The sequence below is a fragment of the Mus musculus genome, chromosome 7 (assembly GCF_000001635.26).
Source record: "Mus musculus strain C57BL/6J chromosome 7, GRCm38.p6 C57BL/6J".
Lineage (NCBI taxonomy): Eukaryota > Metazoa > Chordata > Mammalia > Rodentia > Muridae > Mus > Mus musculus.
Genome location: NC_000073.6, coordinates 39,296,681 through 39,317,869, shown reverse-complemented (window position 1 = coordinate 39,317,869; position 21,189 = coordinate 39,296,681). Strand labels below are relative to the sequence as shown.

The window sequence follows — 21,189 nt, the reverse complement described above, 5'->3', positions numbered from 1 at the left end:
CATAATCTCAGAGGCTAAAAGTCATGTCAAGAGGGGTTGCCATGCCAAGATTAACTCTTTGATCAGCACACAACTCAGGCTTCATGGATGAAGCTGATCTTCTGGCATGCATCTTCTCCACCCAATCCTGTCTTGGAGCTCAGAATATGACCTTCCAATTGGCTACTGCTTGATTTATGACATCATTCTCCCTCCCAGCCTACCAGCACCTAGTAGAATCCTGGGGTTTCCATGGAGCTGCCTGTAAACAAATTTGGATCATCACAGGTAACCTGTGACCAGTGACCAGTGAGCTGTCTGATACTGAACACTCTCTCTGGTTTGGTCAGCAGATCAGACAAAAACAACCATTTTTTCTGATTGGTTCACCTGTGTATTACTGTTACTCTCCATCATACATCATGTCAGGTAAGTAACAAAACTTTAAAATTGGTTTTGATCCAACTTTCGTGATTTTTAAATATATGTTTAAAATCCATACAGGACTAGTGAGGGATACCATAGGTATTGATATTCATACAAATTGAATGTCAATTTGAATGAATATCTCAAATTGAATGTTTAGCTTTGGTTTTTACTAAGAATGTGTCTCTGGACACAACAGTTTACTTTCAAGTGCTTCTTCATCCATCTCAGGGGGATTAGAGTGTCACTATGCTCTGGGCTCTGAACTGTTGAGTCTTAAGAGGCAAGTAAATGTGGGAGAGACTAAGAGGGGACTTTATTCTGAGGAAACAGTTACTGTAGAACTTTGAGGCTGTTACATGAAGGACAGAGCCATGGGAACTGGGAAGAGGAAAAAAATCCAAAATATAAAGATGAGGGGCTAGAAAGTAAAGAAATAAAGGAAGTCAAAAGTGTACAGTTGATCCTAAAGGAACACACAGGTAGTTTAGGACCGAATGCTGCAGAGAGGCACAGATTTCACATCTAAGGGCCTAAGGATTTGTCCTTTCCTGAGCCTTATTTTGGCAACTACACTGTTGAAATTTGTCTGGGCACAGGTTCCCTGTCATAAACAGAGGGCACTACCCCACTCTGAACCCTGACTCGTACAATCTGTCACATTCATCTTGTGCAGAGTTCCTTGATTCTTTTTTTTTAAAGAATAAACATCAAATATATTTCTATTCCTAATTATAAAATCATGTATTAAAAATAGCTTTTATTACATTTATACATTTTAATATTTATTCCAATTCACTGGATATGTTGAGAGTGTCTTGAGGCCAAGTCTTTGAAGTAGCAGTTTAATGTCTACATTCAGTTCAGAGTGGCTTGGCTGAGACTGCCACGTCAGAGCTGTGAGTTATACATGGTTATCCATCTGTACAGACATTGCTGGACTTCTACAGTCAATGTAATGCATGAGAAAGAAATCACAGATGCATACTGGTAGCCGGCAGTTCATAATCCAGAAACAAAAATCACTACTAACTTAAACGATTACAAGAGACATTTCCCCCTTGAAAACCTAGCAGGAAAGCACTCATGGGAACACCTGGCACACATATGTCACTACCTTGCCTGTGGTGTGCGGAGGGCAGTGTTCATCCAGGTCCTCAAGAAGATCAAACCAAGGACTGTATTCATTGATCAGCATTCGAATGTCTTCCATATCATTTTGTTGTTTCTGTTGGTATTTAAGACCAGCCTGAGTCCACGGTGATCTTATAGGGTGTATGGGATTATTTCAATCTTCTTGTATTTGTTGAGGCCTGTTTTGTGACCCATTATATGGTCAATTTTGGAGAAGGTAACATCCTTTTGTTGAAAAGAAGGTATATCCTTTTGTTTTAGGATGAAATGTTCTATGGATATCTGTTAAATCCATTTGATGTTTCACAACTTCTGTTAGTTTCACTGTGTCTCTGTTTAGTTTCTGTTTTCAGAATCTATCCATTGATGAGAGTGGGCTGTTGAAATCTCCCACTATTATTATGTAGGTACAATGTGTGCTTTGAGCTTTAGTAAAGTTTCTTTTATGAATGTGGTTTACCTTGCACTTGGAGCATAGATGTTGATAATTGAGAGTTCATCTTAGTAGATTTTTCCTTTGACCAATATGAAGTGTTCGTCCTTATCTTTTTTGAGAACTTTAGGTTGAAACTCAATTTTATTCGATATTAGAATGACTATTCCAGCTTGTTTCTTGGGACCATATGATTGGAAAATTTTTGTCCAACCTTTCACTCTGAGGTAGTGTTTGTCTTTGTCATTGAGGCACATTTCCTGTATGCAGCAAAATGCTGGGTCCATCCTGCTAGTCTATGTCTTTTGGGAATTGAGTCTATTGATGTTAAGAGATATTAAGGAAAACTGATTGTTTTCTGTTATTTTGTTTGTTAGAGGTGGAATTCTGTTTGTGTGGCTATCTTCTTTTAGGTTTGCGGACAGATTACTTTCTTGATTATTTCTGAAGTATAGTTTTCCTCCTTGTGTTGGTCTTTTCCATCTACTTTCCTTTGTAAGGCTGGATTTTATGGAAATATATTTTGTAAATTTGGCTTTGTCATGGAATATCTTGGTTTCTCCATCTATGGTAATTGAGAGTTTTGCTAGGTATAATAGCCTAGGCTGGCATTTGTGTTCTCTTAAGGTCCTTATGATATCTGCCTAGAATCTTCTAACTTTCATAGTCTTTGGTGAAAAGTCTGGTGTAATTCTGATAGGTCTGTTTTTATTTGTTACTTGACCAATTTCCCTTACTGCTTTTAATATTCTTTCTTTGTTTAGTGCATTTGTTATTTTGATTATTAGGTGACAGGAGGAATTTCTTTTCTGGTCCAGCCTATTTTGAGTTCCGTAGACTTCTTGTATGTTCATGGGCATCTCTTTCTTTAGGTTAGGAGAGTTTTCTTCTATAATTTTGTTGAAGATATTTACTGGCCCTTGAAGTTGAAAATCTTCATTCTCATCTATACCTATTTTCCTTAGGTTTGTTTTTCTCATTGTGTCCTAGATTTCCTGGATGTTTTGAGTTAGGATCTTTTGCATTTTGCTTTTCTTTGAGTGTTGTGTCAATGTTTGCTATGGTATCTTCTGCACCTGAGATTCTCTCTTCTATCTCTTGTATTCTGTTGGTGATGCTTGCATCTATGACTCCTGATCTCTTTCCTAGGTTTTCTAACTCCAGGGCTGTCTCCCTTTGTGATTTCTTTATTGTTTCTATTTCCATTTTTAGATCTTGGATGATTTTGCTCATTTCCTTCTCCTGTTTGATTGAGGTTTCCTGTAATTCTTTAAGGGATTTTTGTGTTTTCTTTTTAAGGGCTTCTAGCTGTTTACTTGTGTTATCCTGTATTTCTTTAAGGGAGTTATTTATGTCCTTCTCAAAGTCCTCTATCATCATCATGAGAAGTGATTTTAGATCAGAATCTTGCTTTTTTCCAGTGTGATGGTGTACCCAGGACATGCTATGGTCTGAGAATTAGGTTCTGATAATGCCATGTATCCTTGGATTCTGTTGCATACACACACACACACACACACACACACACACACACACACACACACACACACACACACAATTTGTTTGTTTTTCGAGACAAGGTTTCTCTGTGACTCCCTGGCTCTCCTGGAACTCACTTTGTAGACCAGGCTGGCCTCGAACACAGAAATCCACCTGCCTCTGCCTCCAGAGTGCTGGGATTGCCTCCCACCATCTGGTTATCTCTAGAACTACCTGCACTCACTATATCTGACTGGAACCTATCTTTCCTGTGTTCTTGGATGTGTCAGAACTCCTCACAGTTCAGCTGTCTCTGTGATCCTGTGATTCTGTGATCCTGTGATTCTGTGATCCTGTGATCCTAAGATCCTGGGTGTTTCAGAGCTCATGGAAGTCAAGCTGCTTCTGGAACCCTGAGATCCTGTTGTGTCCAAGCTCCTAGGATCCTGGGATCCTGGGACCCTGGGATCTTGTAGTCCAGGGTGTGTTACAGCACCTGGGAGTGGAGCTTCTTTTGGGTGTTGCGGTTCTGGCTGCAGAGTTCACACCCAAGGTCTGCTCAGGGCACTGGCCCAGACAGGAAAGAGTTCCTTGGTTCTTGTATACACTGGCTATTTTTGATATTATCAAGGCTCCCACTCTATAAGAGTTACAATTAACAAAGGGAAGTACAATCTTATTCATGGAAAAGCAAGGCTCCCATTCTGTTAGAATTAAAATTAACAAAGGTTACAAAGGTAGAAACAATCTTATTCATGAAAAAGCCTTCTATTAAGTTTGCAAATCCTAATAGTCAGGCCTAAATATGTACAAGCTACATGAAAATTTATCACCAGGTAGTATTTATAAAGTGATATAAAAATAATACTTAAGACTTATACTTAAATCATAAGAAGGCATCAATTATAAAAGAAATGGGAGGGCCAAGGAGGATCTAGAAGAGTAAAGAATTAGTTAAATAACAGTATTCATACACAAAATTCTGTATGCATCATTTTCTACTTGATATTTTATTTATTTACATTTCAAATGTTATCTCCTTTCCCAATCCCCCCCAGAAACACCCTATCCCACCCCTCTCCTCCTGTTTCTATAATGGTGTGCCCCAACTACCCACCCACTCCTGTACCCTTGCATTCTCCTTTACTGGGGCACTGAGATTTCATGAGACCAAGGGCCTCTTCTCCCATTGATGCCTGACAAGGCCATCCTCTGCTAAATATGCAGTTGGAGCCATGGATCCCTCCATGTGTACTCCTTGTTTGGTGGTTTAGAACCTGGAAGCTCTGGTTGTTTGACATTGTTCTTCCAATGGGGTTGCAAACTTTCTTTCTTTCTTTCTTTCTTTCTTCCTTTCTTCCTTTCTTTCTTTCTTTCTTTCTTTCTTTCTTTCTTTCTTTCTTTCTTTCTTTCTTTCTTTCTTTCTTTCTTTCTTTCTTCCTTCCTTCCTTCCTTCCTTCCTTCCTTCCTTCCTTCCTTCCTTTCTCTTTCTTTCTTTCTTTCTTTCTTTCTTTCTTTCTTTCTTTCTTTCTTTCTTTCTTTCTTTCTTTCTTTCTTTCTTTCTTTCCTTCCTTCCTTCCTTCCTTCCTTCCTTCCTTCCTTCCTTCCTTCTTTTGTTTTTTCAAGACAGGGTTTCTCTGTGTAGCCTGGGCTGTATTGGAACTCACTCTGGAGACCAGGCTGACCTCGAACTCAGAAATCCTCCTGCCTTTGACCCCCAAGCCCTGGGCTTAAAGGCATGTGACAGCACTGCCCAGCCATTAATTTTTAATCATAGAATATAGACAATCCTGGTGGAGCTGGCACTCACTTAAGAGAGCAGCACTCCATAGGCAGACCCAGGTCCATCTGTATATATTAGAGAGACCCTGTCTCTCTACAGAGAGTGAGATCTGCATAGGACAGTGCAAAGCAAGAGGCCTAAGCTGTCTATGGCTCTCTTCCCTCTAAACATTTCTGCTCTGGGACAGAGTAACGAGATAGTATCATAGTTATAGGAGCAAGACAAACCAGGAAAAGAAGGACTGTGCCTAGATTGGAGCAAAAGTTGAATGAGATCAATTAGGAATTCTCTGCCTACAGAGAAAGAACACAGAGCTCATCAAATGAGTGTCATCCTGAAGAGTACCAAGAATCAAGTACTATTGATTCATTTGCAATTTGGGATGTTGGAGAGAACTTCAGTCTTAGACAATCCCAGCCAGTACAAACTGGAGACAGCATTGCTCCCCACAGGAACCTAGAAATCATCAACCTCACTATTTTCCTGCTGTCCTCTTCCTCCCTACAGAAAATTTCCAAAGTTCACCTTTCTTTGGGACAGAAAGTGCTCTTCAGCCCTCTCTGCCTGTGATGAGCAACTCTACACACTCAGGAAGGTTGTGCAACACCTCGAGTGTCTCCACCCCAGCTGTGAGTTTAGCATGGATCCTGCCACCAAGCACCAACACTTCTGTACAGCTGATCACAGGCAGAGCCTACCTTAACCCACATGCTGGCATGACCGTGCTGGTGGAGCTGACTGACCAGAGCCAGAACTCAACCTCTGCACTCTTCTATCCAGGTGTTCTCAAGTGGGATCTCACAGAAAGCAAAGATAGGGGAGATGCAATCCAGGAATTCAATATGACCATCACTGACCAGGACACTGCACTCTCTTCCCTGTCTGTGACATCCCAGTGTGATAAAATTTTAGATCCCATTACCATAGCCCCTTTCCATCCATCACTTTTAACCAGTTTTGTCCAAGTTACACCACCACAGGTAACAGATCAAGGATACAGCCTGGCACCTTCCTACCAGGATGGCAGCCAGGTGTACTACTACAACCACAACAGCCTGGACCGTCTGATACCTGGAGAACTAGGACAGTGTCTGCAGTCCTACAGCTCAATGTCCTACCCTGTGAGGGAGGAGTCTGCCCCTCAACCAGAGATGCTGATGGTTGGAAAGGAGATTCAGCCAAGGAATGCCCTAATACCAATCTCCCCCTCTGGCTTCTCCTATTCCACATCTGGTCAAAATATGCCAGACATCAGTCTTCCGGGTAAGTACAAACTCAGGAGGGAAAGGCACGTGATCAAGAGTCCAAAAATGCTCAAGTCTACTTTTCGGTAGTGGATATTCCACACAGCCAGAGATTATGAGTCTTTACTGGTTAAATAGAGCTCTGCTTTTCATCCCCATCTTCAGACTGAATAATGATAGAGAATGCAAGGGCACAGTGAGTGGTGTCCATCCTGCATTCAGTGATGTCAGGAGCACACCACACTCACACATGTGACAGCACAAGTTAGTCACTATCACATCCCTGCACACTGTTACTGACACCTTCAACTACTGCTCTGGGGTATAGATGACAATGAGGACTTTTTGTTTTGGAAACTTGGGATTTTTCTGTCAGTTGAAAACTCTCTCCAGAGCAATGCAACTCAAAAGCTGTCCTGGAGGAAGAATTCCTCTTATATCCCAGCACCTCTCCTGGCATTTTCTTACACTTAAAATTATAGAGAGAGTAGGGTGCAGAACATGTACCATTGCTAAGGCAGCCAAGGCTAATTTCCTTATTTTTCCTTCTGATGCAGTACTTCAGAGGTGACCCATTGAGAACAATATAAGATCATGTAGATGTTTTCTCTAATGGAGAATCATAACCAAGCCAAAATATTTCATTTTCTTACATCAATTTGCATGTTGCTTACAGGAGGTCTGTAAGATACAGGGCTGGAAGAAAGCTCTTTTGTTTAAATGCTTGTCTCAAAGGAGGGCCCAGCTAGTTTTGGATGCCTAAACCCACATAAAAAGCCAGGCTTCTGGGGTTTTGAGTAATGCCTTAAACTGAAAGAAGTTGTCAGAGTCAGGTAGTTTCTTTAAAATTATGGCCCAGACAACCTACCTAATAACAAAGCCCTAAAAATGGGAATTACTGTATCATTGGAAAAGGGAAGACAAGTGAGGAGCATATATCAAGAAAATTTTGTAGCCTAACCATAGACTCTAAGCCTCAAGAACCACACAAATCTGAAGAAACACAAAAGTATCTGAGAAAACATGACATGGCATGGTCAGCAAAAACAGAGCAGTCACCATCTGTCTGTCAAAAGAGCTGCTATCTGGGATGCTCAAGCACAGATCATAGGAATAGCCTCCCCTCCTGCAGAGGCTGAGTGCTGTAGTGCTATGAAATGTGGGTAGGGTAGGGAGCATCTCACTCATCAGCACTGACTCCTTCCTTGACTCTTTTCCAGTGGTGCACATGGAGACGACCCAAGGATTGCTACCCTCGGGCCAGACAGTCAGTCTGTTGCAGAGTCCAGAACTCTGCAATATTTCCACTGAGGTTTTCCAGATGAGCACACCACCTGTCAATGGGGACAGGTTATTAACAGCCCCCGTGTACAGTTCTTCGGAATTCCTGACCTTGCCTCTAGCTCCAAGCCTGGAAGAAAGAGAGAATGAAAACATGCTTGAGATGAAAGCTGAGCTGTCAATGCCTCCGGATGCCTATGAGGGCACTAAAGAAAACCAAGGACCATCACGCCTTTCTTTAGTGCACCCTTACTGCACTGATACAAGAAGTCTAAGACCAAAGTCTGCTTCTGACAATGCCACCATGGAAGGCATCAGTATAGGTCTGGAAGAGCAAGAGAAGCTCGAGAATGAGACTGGATCCAGAAACAACTTTGACGACATCACTACACTGGGAGCAGGTGATCACCTACCCCAATTCTTCAAAACTCTCAAAGACCTAGACTGGGGCCCTCCCCTTCAGAGCTGGAGAGTCATGAGCAGCTCCTCTGAAAAGGTGACAAAGAATGACCTAAAAGCCTCTGACCTGCTCGATGGAGCTCCTCAGGCTAAAATCCAGCACCAGAACCTGGTCAGGAGAGAGAGGAGTGGGGGCTGTGCAAAGGACAAGGAAAGATCTATTGACAACATCTCAAAGCATCTGGAGGGCAAAGATCCCAAAGAGGCACCCAGCAGGCACAGCAGAGCTAGAAAACAGGGGCAAGAAAGACCAAGTGGGCCAGAGAACAACTCCAAGAAAACACAGGAGCTTAAGCAGTCAAGGAACAGAGTCAAAGCAGAAGAGAAGCCCTCCATCCCCAAGACCAAGAGGAAGATGAACCCACCTGAGCTCAGTCAAAACAGCTTCAAGAAGCCTCGAACCCACCTTGGCATGCACATGCTGGAGTCCGTGCAGGTCTTCCACCCTCTCGGGAAGAAGATTGAGAAGAAAACTGGCATCTCTTCCTTCGGGGGTCTGCGAACCTCCAACAACAACAAAGATCGAGGCCCAGGCCCAGCCACCCCAGCACTGCTAGATATGCCACCTGAGGGCCGGGGTCCTGACAGAATCCCAGGCAAAGCTCAGAGAGCAAAGATCAGTGCTCACAAGGACTGTACATCTCCACCCCCGTATGAGCTGCCCCCGCCTGGGAAGGTCAAGTTAGTACCTTTGCCTTTCCCAAAGCTGGACCAGCCTCAAGCCAGACCTGCTTCTAGAAAGCCTCTCCCCCTGGCTTCACACAGGCCCACTGCAGCTTACCCTGTGAGGCTTCATCCCCACTCAGCTCATCCATCCCAACCAGCTCCTGTCAGCACATCTCTGATGGCCTCTGCCAATTCAGCTCCTCCAATTTCCACCAGTGCTACACAACCTAATGTAGCCAACACCAGTGAGTCTAATGCTATGCCTCAGTTGTCCTACATGAGGCTTGTACCCTACAGAGCATCCTCTCACACTTCATTCCAGAGAGAGCTTATTTCTTCTGCCAGGAACAAGGCACCATCACCTCTGAAACCTCAAACCCAACATCGACTGCAAGACTTCAGCTGCCAATCAATTCCATGGAGGAAAGTCGACATTCTGGGACCAGTCATCTCACAGCCCGTCACAAAAGAGCAGAGGCCAGAGAGGGAGGCCATGAAGAGGCGCGCTCAACAGGAGCGTGAGAATGCTGCCAAGTGTAGCTCTCCTGGGAAACTACAGATTTTCCTTCACAGGGAAACCGATATGGAAATTTCTCAATATTATGGCTATGCAATGTAGGAGCTGGCCAGATCTTTGTAACATAGTACTTGTGATGTGTATAATGACAGGTACACAGATACAGATATATCCATAGAACGTCAAGGGTCATATAAGTGTGTAGATGCATAAGTAAATATGTAGCTATGTAGATGAATATGTAGATGTTTGTGCTTATATAAATGAACAGACAAATTTTCTATAACAATTGTAAATATTTCAAGTCAGTAAAACTAACTGGAGTAATTTAAGTCAGTTCTTTAATCCATAGCATATACAGAGGCCTTTGTTATTTAAGTCAGTTCTTTAATCCATAGTACATAAGGAGGCCTTTGTTATTTAAGACAGTTTTTAATCCATAGCATATACAGAGTCCTTTGTTATTTAAGTCAGTTCTTTCATCCATAGCATATACAGAGGCCTTTGTTATTTAAGTCAGTTCTTTAATCCATAGCATATACAGAGGCCTTTGTTATTTAAGTCAGTTCTTTCCTCCAGAGCATATACAGAGGCCTTTGTTATTTAAGTCAGTTCTTTAATCCTTAGCATATACAGAGGCCTTTGTTATTTAAGTCAGTTCTTTAATCCATAGCATATACAAAAGCCTTTGTTATTTAAGTCAGTTCTTTAATCCATAGCATATACAGTGGCCTTTGTTATTTAAGTCAGTTCTTTAATCCTTAGCATATACAGGGCTTTGTTATTTAAGTCAGTTATTTAATCCATAGCATATACAGAGGCTTTTGTTACTTATGTCAGTTCTTTAATCCATAGTATATACAGGAGAAGTCTTTATTATTGTTCTCAAAACTTTAATATTGCTAATTTTGATTGACAAAATAGTATATGTTACATAACTACATCATATTATGTAAACTCTAGTAATACATATTTACTATTAAAGCAATTCATCATAGCTCTGGTGGTAATAAAATTATTCTCCTTGGCTTTTAATTTCTCTGTACTGGTCATTGATTATGGGCTGTTTCCTAAAGGATTTCCTGTCAACTTAACACACTAGCACTCTTACCATGGTTCTTCCCATTTCAAACCTCTCACCCCAGCCCTTAATTATAATTTGCATGGGACAGAGCACTTCCTAATGTTTCATGAAAGGAAAAACAGGCTTTCATGTACACATGTATACATACATGATCTAGAACCTAGATATGACAGAGAACACATCAGGATGACTAACTTTCTGAGATGTTTTTAATTTGATTAGTATGCCTATCTCACGTTGGATCCATTTCAGAAAACATCCATTTAATATTTATTTTGCATGTATGTCTCCCCTGTATACATTCTGGAACAACACGTGTGTGCAGTGCCCACACAAGACAGAGGATGACATCAGACATGTGGGTCTGGAATTGAGGAACATTGACAAGCGGCTAGAAACTCAGCCTGAGGACTCTGGAAGAACAAGTGTTCTCTATAGAGCTATCTCACCTGGCCCAGGATGAGTGCAGGTCCTGTAACAGCATAGCTTCACTTTCTTTATGACTTATGCTTTCCTCCCTATGTCCATCACGTTTTTCTCACCCATGACAATGATGTTGGATACCACCTTGGTTCCCTAATGTACTGGAGACACTGCTATAATCAACACTGATGGCAAGGGTCTTTCTAATATGTCCAGTTTTGGAATGGTTTGCTTGAGCCATGTGGTAGGCCAGGTTTTGGCTTTAGGAGGTCCCATTATTGGGACACCCAAATGGGCAGAAACATGTCACACCCCACCATCAGAGCACAGAATTCCATCTTGTGACCTCCCACAGAGATGCTTGTCATTCCTTCTCTGATTGACTTTGGCATCTCCTGAAGTTTCACTACGCATTGCTCCAACTCCTAGATCCACATGCTTTTTTAATGCATTCGTGCTCTGTATTAAAACTTTGAGGACTGCCATTTTATTTATCAATTACAAACTGGGTTGTCTTGTTTCACATGACTTAGATATTTTGTTTAATTGCAAATAACCTACATATTAATCCATCTGCAGTAATAACAGCAATGACTGCCTCTTGTTCATTAAGCCGTACCCTCAAGTAACTGCTTCCTTTGCTGGGAAGGACCACTTTGCTTACCTGAGAAGCCATTTGTCAACTTCTGCCAGGATGCCTTGGGTGGCTCTATATATTTGCCTATCCCTGTACCTTGAACTGTATGTGATAATCTGTTATGAGAGTTTCAAGTTTGTCACACCTAGGTCCCTAAGTGGACATATGGCATAGGTAAACTAAAATATGCATTGATTTGTTTGCTTGATTTTGTGTGTGTGTGTGTGTGTGTGTGTGTGTGTCTGTGTGTGTGTGTGTGTGTACCCTTTAGTGTCTTGACACAGGGTCTCACTACATAGCCCTGGTTGTCGTAGATCTAACACTATAGACTGAGATATCCTTGAACTCACAGGGATCTGCCTCCATCTGTCCCTGCCTCTCCTTCTGTGCCTCTCTTCATCTCTATCTCTACTTTTCTCCCTCTCTGCCCCTCTGAGCCTCTGTCCCACTGCTCTTCTTTCTCTGTTCTCTATTTCTGCCTGTGCTCATGCTTCTGTCCCCCCCCCTCCCCAGCCACCACCACCACCTCTGCCTCCCAGCGCCCCTTCCCTCATCCTACTCCGTTTCTTAGTCAGGGGTTTACTGCTGTGAACAAACACCATGACCAAAGCAAGTCTGATAAAAACAACATTTAATTGGGACTGGCTTACAGGTTCAGAGGTTCAGTCCTTTATAATCAAGGTGGGAGCATGGCAGCATCCAGGGAGGCATGGTGCAGGAGGAGCTGAGAGTTCTATGTCTTCATCTAAAGGCTGCTAATGGAAGATTCACTCCTAGTCAACTAGTGTGAGGATATTAAGCCCACATCCACAGAGGCATACCTACTCTAACTTGGTCACATCTCCAAATAGTGCCACTCCCAGGCCCAAGAATATACAAACCATCACATTCCACTCCCTGGCCCCAATAGAACATGAATCTATGGGTGGGGGTGGGGGGCATACTTAAACATAGCATAATGCAAAATGCATTTAGTCAAACTTTTAAAGTCCTCATAGTCTATAGTATTCTCAACAATGTTAAAAAATCCAAAGTTCAAGGTCTCTTCTGAGATTCATCCAACTAATTAACTGTAATCCCCAAAGCAAGGCAGGAAACCAGCTGGGCAAATTCCAAACTCTACATCACCATGGCTGATATCAAAGTGGTCTCCATTCATTTTTCATCTTCGTTGACTGCAACAAACTGCTTTCTCCTGGCTAGTTCCACTTCCTGTTAGCAGCTTTCCTCAGCATGCCATGGCTCTAGCATCTTTAACGTCTTTGAGTCTCCAAAGCAATTTCAATGTTACAAATTCTTGTTTCAGTGTCTGGGATTCCACTTAATCTTTTGGACTCTTCCTAAGGGCTGGCATCACTTCTCCATCTCTGCCCTCTGTAGAACTCTATGCTCAGGTTGATCCACTCCACTATGGCTGCTGTTCTTGGTGATCATCCCATGGTACTAACATCTCCAATACACTAGGGTATTCCACTCAAACTAGGCTTCACCAATAGCCTCTCATAGGCTCTCTTCATGGTGCCAAGCCTAAAATCCTTTACATGACCCCTTCAGTCCTGGGCCATCAACTACAGCTGAGGCTATACCTTCTCCAATGGCCTTCCATGACCCCTCACAGTGCCAAGCCTCAGCTGTTCTTCATGACACCTTCATGCCTTCAAAACCAGTACCACCTGGGTGATTCTTACACATTACCAAGGCCAGCTTGCAGGAGGTACAACCTTGGCTCTCTCTGGAACACAGCTTCTTTTTGCTCCCAGAAAACATTTCCCAGAAGATATCACCTCAGTGATGCTGGTTTCTTCATAATCACTCCTAAATTCTTAGCTCCAGCTAACCAGCATCAATTGTTCCAATAGTTCTTTCCATTCTTAACTCTAGAGTCAGAGCCCCTTGGATGAAGCTGCAGAGGAGTTCTGCTGTTGGCAGGAATTAGAACATGACCCCCTTCTACTATTACATTGTCACTGGCTTCCTGTTTTCCAAATCCTTCACTGCCTAAGCGTGGCTATCCTGGGTCTTGCTCTGTAGATTGGCCTTGAACGCAGAGATCAGCATGCCTGCCTCCTGGGATTAAAGGTGTGTACCACCATGCCTGGATCTAAATTTAACTGGGTAGGATCTTTCCCCAAGGTCCTACTCCCTTAATCCTTTTATCTCTTAGAACACAGGATTTTGCTCATTTCACTTCCTGGTACCCCTTTAATATTCAAACCATATATTTTATATTTTTCCTTTCTAAGCTTGCTATGCTTGTTCAAACTTCTCTTGTCTGAGTTTTGGGAGTACAAGCATACTCTGCTACCCCAGGTGGAATCAAGTTTCTTTCTCTACATAAAGATATCTAGGTTTCCCCATGTCATCTGATGAATAGGCCATGATTTAGTGAGGGTACATTCTTAATCTTTCTAAACCCCAGTGGGACTTAACTGCATATATTTTTAAACTGGAACTCAATTCAGATTCAATTATCTAAAAGTCTGTTTAGTGACAGAAGTAGGCTATTCTAGACTATAGTAGGCAATATGGCTGTGAATCACTAACCTCATATGAGGTGTGTTTAAGCTATACAGAATATTTTGTGCTTCCTAAGTAATGTTAAGATGCATTTCTACTTTTGAAAGGAATGAAAACCCCTTTTCATGGGGTTTTGTTGGATGATAGACTCCATCTTGCAGATAGATATTCATGGTATAGACCAACATCTAGCAAGAGTCAATAATCTCCACCCTAACAAGGGCTATTTGCTGCCCAGGGTCACCCATCTAGACAAAGCTAACAAGGCCAGCATGAAATATCCCAACCCCTGAATCAAATGAACCACAAAAGGACAAGCTAGTACGAGGAAATGCCATGAAGCAGTAGCTGATGGAGCTCTCTAGTCATAGCACTTCCCATGGGCTACATTAACTCCAGAGAGAAGCATGGGCATGGGACCATTGCCATCACTTTCCATCCTAGGAGTGACATGAAAGAGTTGGATGCATAGCTCTTCATTTTGATATTCTTGATTAAATTTTTATGTTTCCAAATTAAGAACCACGGACTAATGTAACATAAAATGAAGTTTAGCAAAAGAATTTTCATTACTAAACAATTAACAAAACTTTATTCTCATATTACAATTATGTTCATTGATTTTAATTCTCATTGAACTATATTGGATACTGAGCACACTAACTCTGTTACCAAGACCTGTCCATTTCTCACCTCTCACCACAACCCTGAGTCATCTTTCTTCTACAAAATGTTGCCTACAAATCAGAAATAGCTCTATATGTATTATGGAGGATCAACATATGGCAGAAAACATAAGTTTTTTTTCTGGGCCTAGATACATTTGGCCACAATATTATTGTCTCCATTTACACACAATCTCCTGCAAACAATGTGACTTTCTTCACCTTTTTAGCTGAAAATAGTTCCCATGTTGTAGATACCACATATTTCTCATCACCTCTTTCTTCTCTTGTTGGACATCAACATCTAGCTTTAACACAGATATTGCTGACAATACTACAGTCTACACTGATGTGCAAATCACTAATTCATACAATTAGAAAAGTATGCATTGGATATGTAATAGTCATCGTTTTCTTATTTAAAAAAACTCCATATGAGGGCTGGAGAGATGGCTCAGCGGTTAAGAGCACTTACTGCTCTTCCAGAGGTCCTGAGTTCAATTCCCAGCCACTATATGGTGGCTCCCAACCATCTATAATGGGATCTGATTCCCTCTTCTGGTGTGTCTGAAGACAGCTACAGTATACTCATATAAATAAAATAAATAAATCTTTAAAAGGAAAAAACTCCACACAAAGTGCAGACAGGGAAGAGTACTTTACTACTTGATGAAAGTGGTACATGGGAGTCCCCTACTTTCAGTTAAAGCTCCACTTCTTATATTCTCTACCATCTAGAAATGTCATGTAATATGAGGGTCTGAATTGAATAAAGGCTGGGATGCAAAGTCAAAGTTTCAGGCCTCTCCATGGCTCCTTGGAATCTGGACTGTTATGTCCACTGCCATAGACCTAGCCATTACTGCACAGTCCTGCTCAATTACTTCTTACAGTCTCCATTCATCCAAGGTATCTGCTGCTAAAATATGTCAGAGGGCTGTCTATTGTATTATGGAGTAAAAACGCTAAGCTATAGTACTGTATGCCTTTGCTCCAATTCTCACCATCTTTGGCACTCTGGATTGCCAGACCATCCCTGAGTCTTGCAAGGACTGATTTGGGCATAGTTCATTTCTGGGTAATAGGCTGCCCTCTCACCACAACAACAGCCACTGAGTCTTAGCAGCCTGAACAATTGCAACTCTCTCCATCAGCAAAGAACACCACTGGAAGGACGTGTCCACCCAATAGGCAGACTGAAGCAGTTACAGCAGCACTAACATCTGCACTAATATGGGCATAAACACAGTGTTTAGAAGGGAATGGAGAGGCCCATTCCTTTTGTTCCATGCAGCTTGTTCTATGACATCCATGTCTGAGGTATCCATTCCCCAACAGGACTGCCTTTTCTGGCCTCAGTGGGAGAGGATGCACCTAATTTGGCAAAGACAAGACAGGGTTTCTCTGTGTATCCCTGGCTGTCCTGGAACTCACTCTGTAAACCAGGTCAGCAATACCTCTCCTGGGCATATACCCAGAAGAAGTTCCAACTTGTAATAAAGACACATGCTCGAATATGTTCATAACAGCCTTATTTATAATAACCAGAAGCTGGAAAGAATCCAGATGTCCCTCAACAGTGGAATAGACACAGAAATTGTGATACATTTTCACAATGGATTACTACTCAGATATTAAAAACAATGAATTTATGAAATTCTTAGGCAAATAGATGGATCAGGAGGATATCATTCTGAGTGAGGTAACCCAATCACAATAAAATTCACATGGTATGCACTCACTGATAAGTGGATATTAGCCCAGAAACTTAGAATTACCAAGATATAACTTGCAAAACACATGAAACTCAAGAAGAAGGAAGACCAAAATGTGGAAACTTAATTCCTCCTTAGAATGAGGAACAAAATACCCATGGAGGGAGTTACAGAGTCAATGTTTGAAGCTGAGACGGAAAGAGGGACCATCCAGAGACTGCCCTACTCAGGAATTCACCCCATAAACAACCCAGTCACTAGGCAGATGCCAACAAGAGACTGCTGACAGGAACCTATATAGCTGTCTCCTGCAAGGCTCTGCCAGTGCCCGGAAAATACAGAAAATACATTGGATGGAGTACAAGGTCCCCAGTGAAGGAGCCAGAAAAATACCCAGGGAGCTGAAGGGGACTGAAGCCCCATAGGAAGAACATTAATATGAACTAACCAGTACTCCCAGAGCTCCTTAGAACTATATCACCAATCATAGATAACACATGGTGGAACTTTTAGAGCTAGGTGCATATGTAGCAGTGGACGGCCTAGTTGGTCATCAGTGGGAGGAGAGGCCCTTGGTCCTGTGAATGTTCTATGCACTAGTATTGGGGAATGCCAGAACCAGGAATGGGAGTGGGTGGGTTGGTTAGGCAGAAGGAGGGGGAGGGTTAGGGGTTTTTCAGAGGGAAAACTAGAAAAGGGGATAACATTTAAAATGTAAATAAAGAAAATATCTAATAAAAATAAAACCCAGGAAAAACAACAAACAAAACTTGGAATAAATCCCTGAAATCACAAAGCCTGGAAGGTGAAAAAAAAATACAGTTCAAGACCTAACACAGGAAAGAGAGCAAATGAAGAGCTGGCAACCTGACTCTAGCCAGCCTCCATCAAGACTGCTGAGCAAGGAACCTCTTAGGCCTCAGCGTTCCATCTAGGCCTCGTGCTGGCTCATTTTCTCTGTCACCTTGGCACAGGCTGGAGTTATCACAGTGAAATGAAGCTTTCTTGAGGAAATGCCTCCATGAGATCCAGCTGTAAGGCATTTTCTCAATTAGAGATCAAAGGTGGGAGAGTCAATTGTACGGTGTGCCATCCATGAGCTGGTAGTCCTGGGTTCTATAAGAAAGCAGGCTGAGCAAGCCAGTAAGTAACATCTCTCCATGGCCTCTGCATCAGCTCCTGCTTCCTGACCTGCTTGAGTTCCAGTCCTGACATCCTTTGGTGATGAACAGCAATGTGAAAGTATAAGCTGAATAAACCCTTTCCTCCCCAAATGCCTCTTGGTCATGATGTTTGTGCAGGAATAGAAACCTTAACTAGGGCTGGAGAGATGGCTCAGCGGTTAAACACACTGACTGTTCTTCTGAAGGTCCTGACTTCAAATCCCGGCAACCTCATGGTGGCTCATAACTATCTATAAGGAGATCTAGCATCCTTTTCTGGAGTGTCTGAAGACAGCTACAGTGTACTTAAATATAATAAGTATATAAATTTAAAAAAAATAAAGAAACCTTAACTAAGACAGGCCTTAGTATTTTACCTAGGCCTTTACACTAGTTAAGACTACCAGATCTCTTATCAAAAAGAGACATCTTTGACTTGCTAGCAGGCTTCATGATAAAATATCCACAACTTTCAGCGGGAAACTTTTGAAGATGTAACCTTTTTCTACTCCCTTTCCAAAAAATCAGTTTTCAATGACTGTTCTCCAATGGTCAACCACTTATGTCCCATGGCAAATGATTAAATAAAAATGACAGAAACTTCAGGCAAGGTCTGAGGATATAAGCTTAAGTTGTAAATATATAAAAAAATTATTTGAGAGACTAGAAAGATGTTTTGAGATCCGTAATCATAACATATAAAGCTTGGAGGGCATACACATTTGGATGATGACAGAAAATAATTTAAGATAAAAATGCTTCAGATTTCTTCCCCTCAATATGCTACTGTTATATCAAAACTTCAAGAGTTCAGATTATTTACAGTAATCATTGTAATTCTGATAATTTAGCCTAACTCTAATAAATATACCACTATACAATCCACTTTCCTAATCACAAGTTCAAAATTTGAGTTTCCTTTGGTTGTCTTTTAACTATAGACTTAAGGTATTCTCATGCTAAATCTATATGGTCAACTATCATATTCACAAATTCAAATATGTGAGTTCCCCTTAATTATCGTTTAAATATAAACATAAAAATGTTTCTCATTATACTATAATTATGTACATTATATAATTCAGTCTTCTGGATAGAAAAAAAAGCCCTCTTTGCCCCTTCTTCTCTACAAAAGGGTTTGTGTCTTCCCTAAACTCACCTTAAAGACTTCATGCTGTTAAAAAAAATTATCTCTTTTGTAAACTTAAAAAGATTCTTATGAGCTCCAGAAAGCCCACTCAAATCTACCTCATGGACCAAATAGATTCCAAGAGAATAACTATCCCTGCCACCCATTTGCTGCCTATTCCAGAGGGTGGGATTCCTCTCCGGTTCCCTGGTTTGGAAACTCCCCTCCCCGCAACCACAAAGATCTAAGATTTCAAATATACAGCAGAAAAAGTTTTTCTCCAAAGTCTACTTAACTGCCTCTAATGTGTGTGTGTGTGTGTGTGTGTGTGTGTGTGTGTGTGTGTGTGTGTGTGTGTGTGTGTGTGTTTCAGCATCTTGCCAAGTCCAGGTATTTACTCCAGCCTATATCCAGGACAGCAGCTCCGGTCTACTCTCACAGATGCTTCTACTGGACCAGTGCTTTCCTACCAGCAGATGGTTCCACAGACCCAGGACAGCAATGAAAGAGCCAGCTTTCCCAGAACTTGACCAGCATCCCCATCCCAATCTTCTTAGGTTCCTCAAAGATAAAACCATTGCCCCAAGGAGCTTAAAGAAGAGAAGACTTCATTCCTGCCTCACCAGCACCTCTTCATAGTCTCCCTCTCTCTCTCTCTCTCTCTCTCTCTCTCTCTCTCTCTCTCTTTCTCTCTTCCTCTCCTCTCTCCACTCCCTCTTTGCTCTCTGTCTTTGACTTCAATTTTTTAAAAACATATTTTGACTTTCTTTTTTTTAAAACATACTTTTAATACGAGTTCTCAAATGTGTCAAATCCCCTGTTAACCCACCTTGCAAATGTAGGGGAGAAAAGATGGTATATAGGATGAGGGATGTGCAAATGTTAGTAGTTCTTCCAAATATATATATGTATAAATTATTAAATATATATATAAATTATTTAAACACATACATACATAGCCGGGCATGGTGGCGCCAGCCTTTAATCCCAGCACTCAGGAGGAAGAGGCAGGTGGATTTCTGAACCTGGTCTACAAACTGCATTCCAGGACAGCCAGGCTACACAAAGAAATCCTGTCTCGAAAAACCATTTAAAAAAATTAAAAAGCAGTAGTTCTTTGGGGTGATTCCAATCTCTCTTTGTCAGGAAACTGAGAGTCCAGTTCAGCAGTGTCAGGATAACAAAAAACAAATCAGCAGTGGTGCCATGATGCAGCAGAAACAGCCTCCACTGAGGTGACATGAGTAAGCAGAAGAGGCCAGGACCAGCCTGGACACCAGGAGAAGTTCTCTTCCATACTTCTCTCAATGAAGAGAAGATCAGTGAAGACGAAGACTTGAGACAAGGCATTGCAAAGCTAGCTATGCAAGCATCCATCACTGTCCTTTGAGTTCAGTTACGCTCTGTCTGAACATCACATGTCTCCCATAGGTCAACAAAACAACATGTGAGTTTGCCTTAGCAATACTAGGTGAATCTGTGTCACATGGCACATCTGCCTCTATTCCCTTACCCAGAGCCCCCTACAATATCCCAAATAAACTTTACTTCATAATAGACCTGTCCTACGGCTGATACCTCAGAGAGGATGCCTCTGCATGGGCCTCGTAAGGCATCCCCTCCCCCTGCGACACTCTGCTATTTTATAAATCATATCCCTTTGTGACTCCAGAAGAGAGTGTGTGCATTTCCAGGGAAGGGAGGGAAACACTCTGAAAAGTACAGTGCTTGGAACAGAGAACTCAGCTAAGAGCAGACAGAACTCAGCATGCCTGCCTCAGTCTGGCAAGTGAAAGAGGCCATTTCATGGAGGTGGTAAGCAGGGATGAGCTCCCCACACTGTGTCCCCCCCCCACTGCCTTCCTGCAGCCCTTTAAGGACACCCGTGGTGGGCAGAGTCCAGTCCACTGGCACCATTGCCAAAATGAAAGGAAATAAACAACTTGTCCCTAGTTAGATCCAGCTGAGCTAAGTCAAGCCCCCATGTACTGACCTAGTCAGAGGGGATGCTAACTCATCTACAGTTAAGAGGGAAGAAGTGGGAGCAACATATGGAGTTAGTCTAGTTGTCGACCAATTTGCAAAGTCAATGGGCAGAAAATTCTATTATAGAAAAGGGGGGAGGGTTCCCTTTAAAAATAAAAAAATAAGCTCTTCCGCCCCACTCGAGCACCGGGGTACCATGCCAGCGGAGTCGCCCGACACACGCAAGGGCCCACACAGGATTCCCCACGGGATCCTAAGACCTCTAGTGAGTGGAACACAACTTTTGCCACGAGGCAGGTTCGAACACCAGATATCTGGGTACCTTCCCTGCAAGAAGAGAGCTTGCCTGCAGAGAATACTCTGCCCACTGAAACTAAGGAGAGAGCTAGCCTCCCAGGTCTGCTTATAGAGGCTAACAGAGTCACCTGAAGAACAAGCTCTTACCAGAGACAACTATAACAGCTAGCTT

The 21,189-nt window shown here is 42.1% G+C and overlaps 1 protein-coding gene and 1 long non-coding RNA gene across 5 annotated transcripts in view; one reads left to right on the top strand and one right to left on the bottom strand.

The window, feature by feature from the left end:
- The window catches only part of Gm33382, a 71,729-nt gene that overhangs the window by 36,825 nt on the left and 13,715 nt on the right, over positions 1-21,189 (bottom strand). Inside the window, exon 1 of one of the 4 annotated variants that reach the window (XR_391381.4) lies at positions 1-158. The exons of the other annotated variants lie outside the window; for them this stretch is intronic. This is a non-coding gene — a long non-coding RNA (predicted gene, 33382). Of the gene's footprint in view, positions 159-21,189 lie in introns of those variants that run through there. 4 annotated transcript variants of the gene reach the window in all.
- On the top strand, positions 140-10,436 carry Gm29258 (predicted gene 29258). Its single transcript, XM_006541326.4, has 3 exons — positions 140-408; positions 5,742-6,497; positions 7,699-10,436. Exons 1-3 carry the CDS (start codon positions 402-404, stop codon positions 9,501-9,503), a joined length of 2,568 nt encoding a protein of 855 aa, XP_006541389.1. The 5' UTR covers positions 140-401; the 3' UTR covers positions 9,504-10,436.

Coding starts and splice junctions, on each gene's coding strand:
- Gm29258 (XM_006541326.4), top strand. Junction 6,498..7,698: donor GCCAGACATCAGTCTTCCGG/GTAAGTACAAAC, acceptor ACTCTTTTCCAG/TGGTGCACATGGAGACGACC.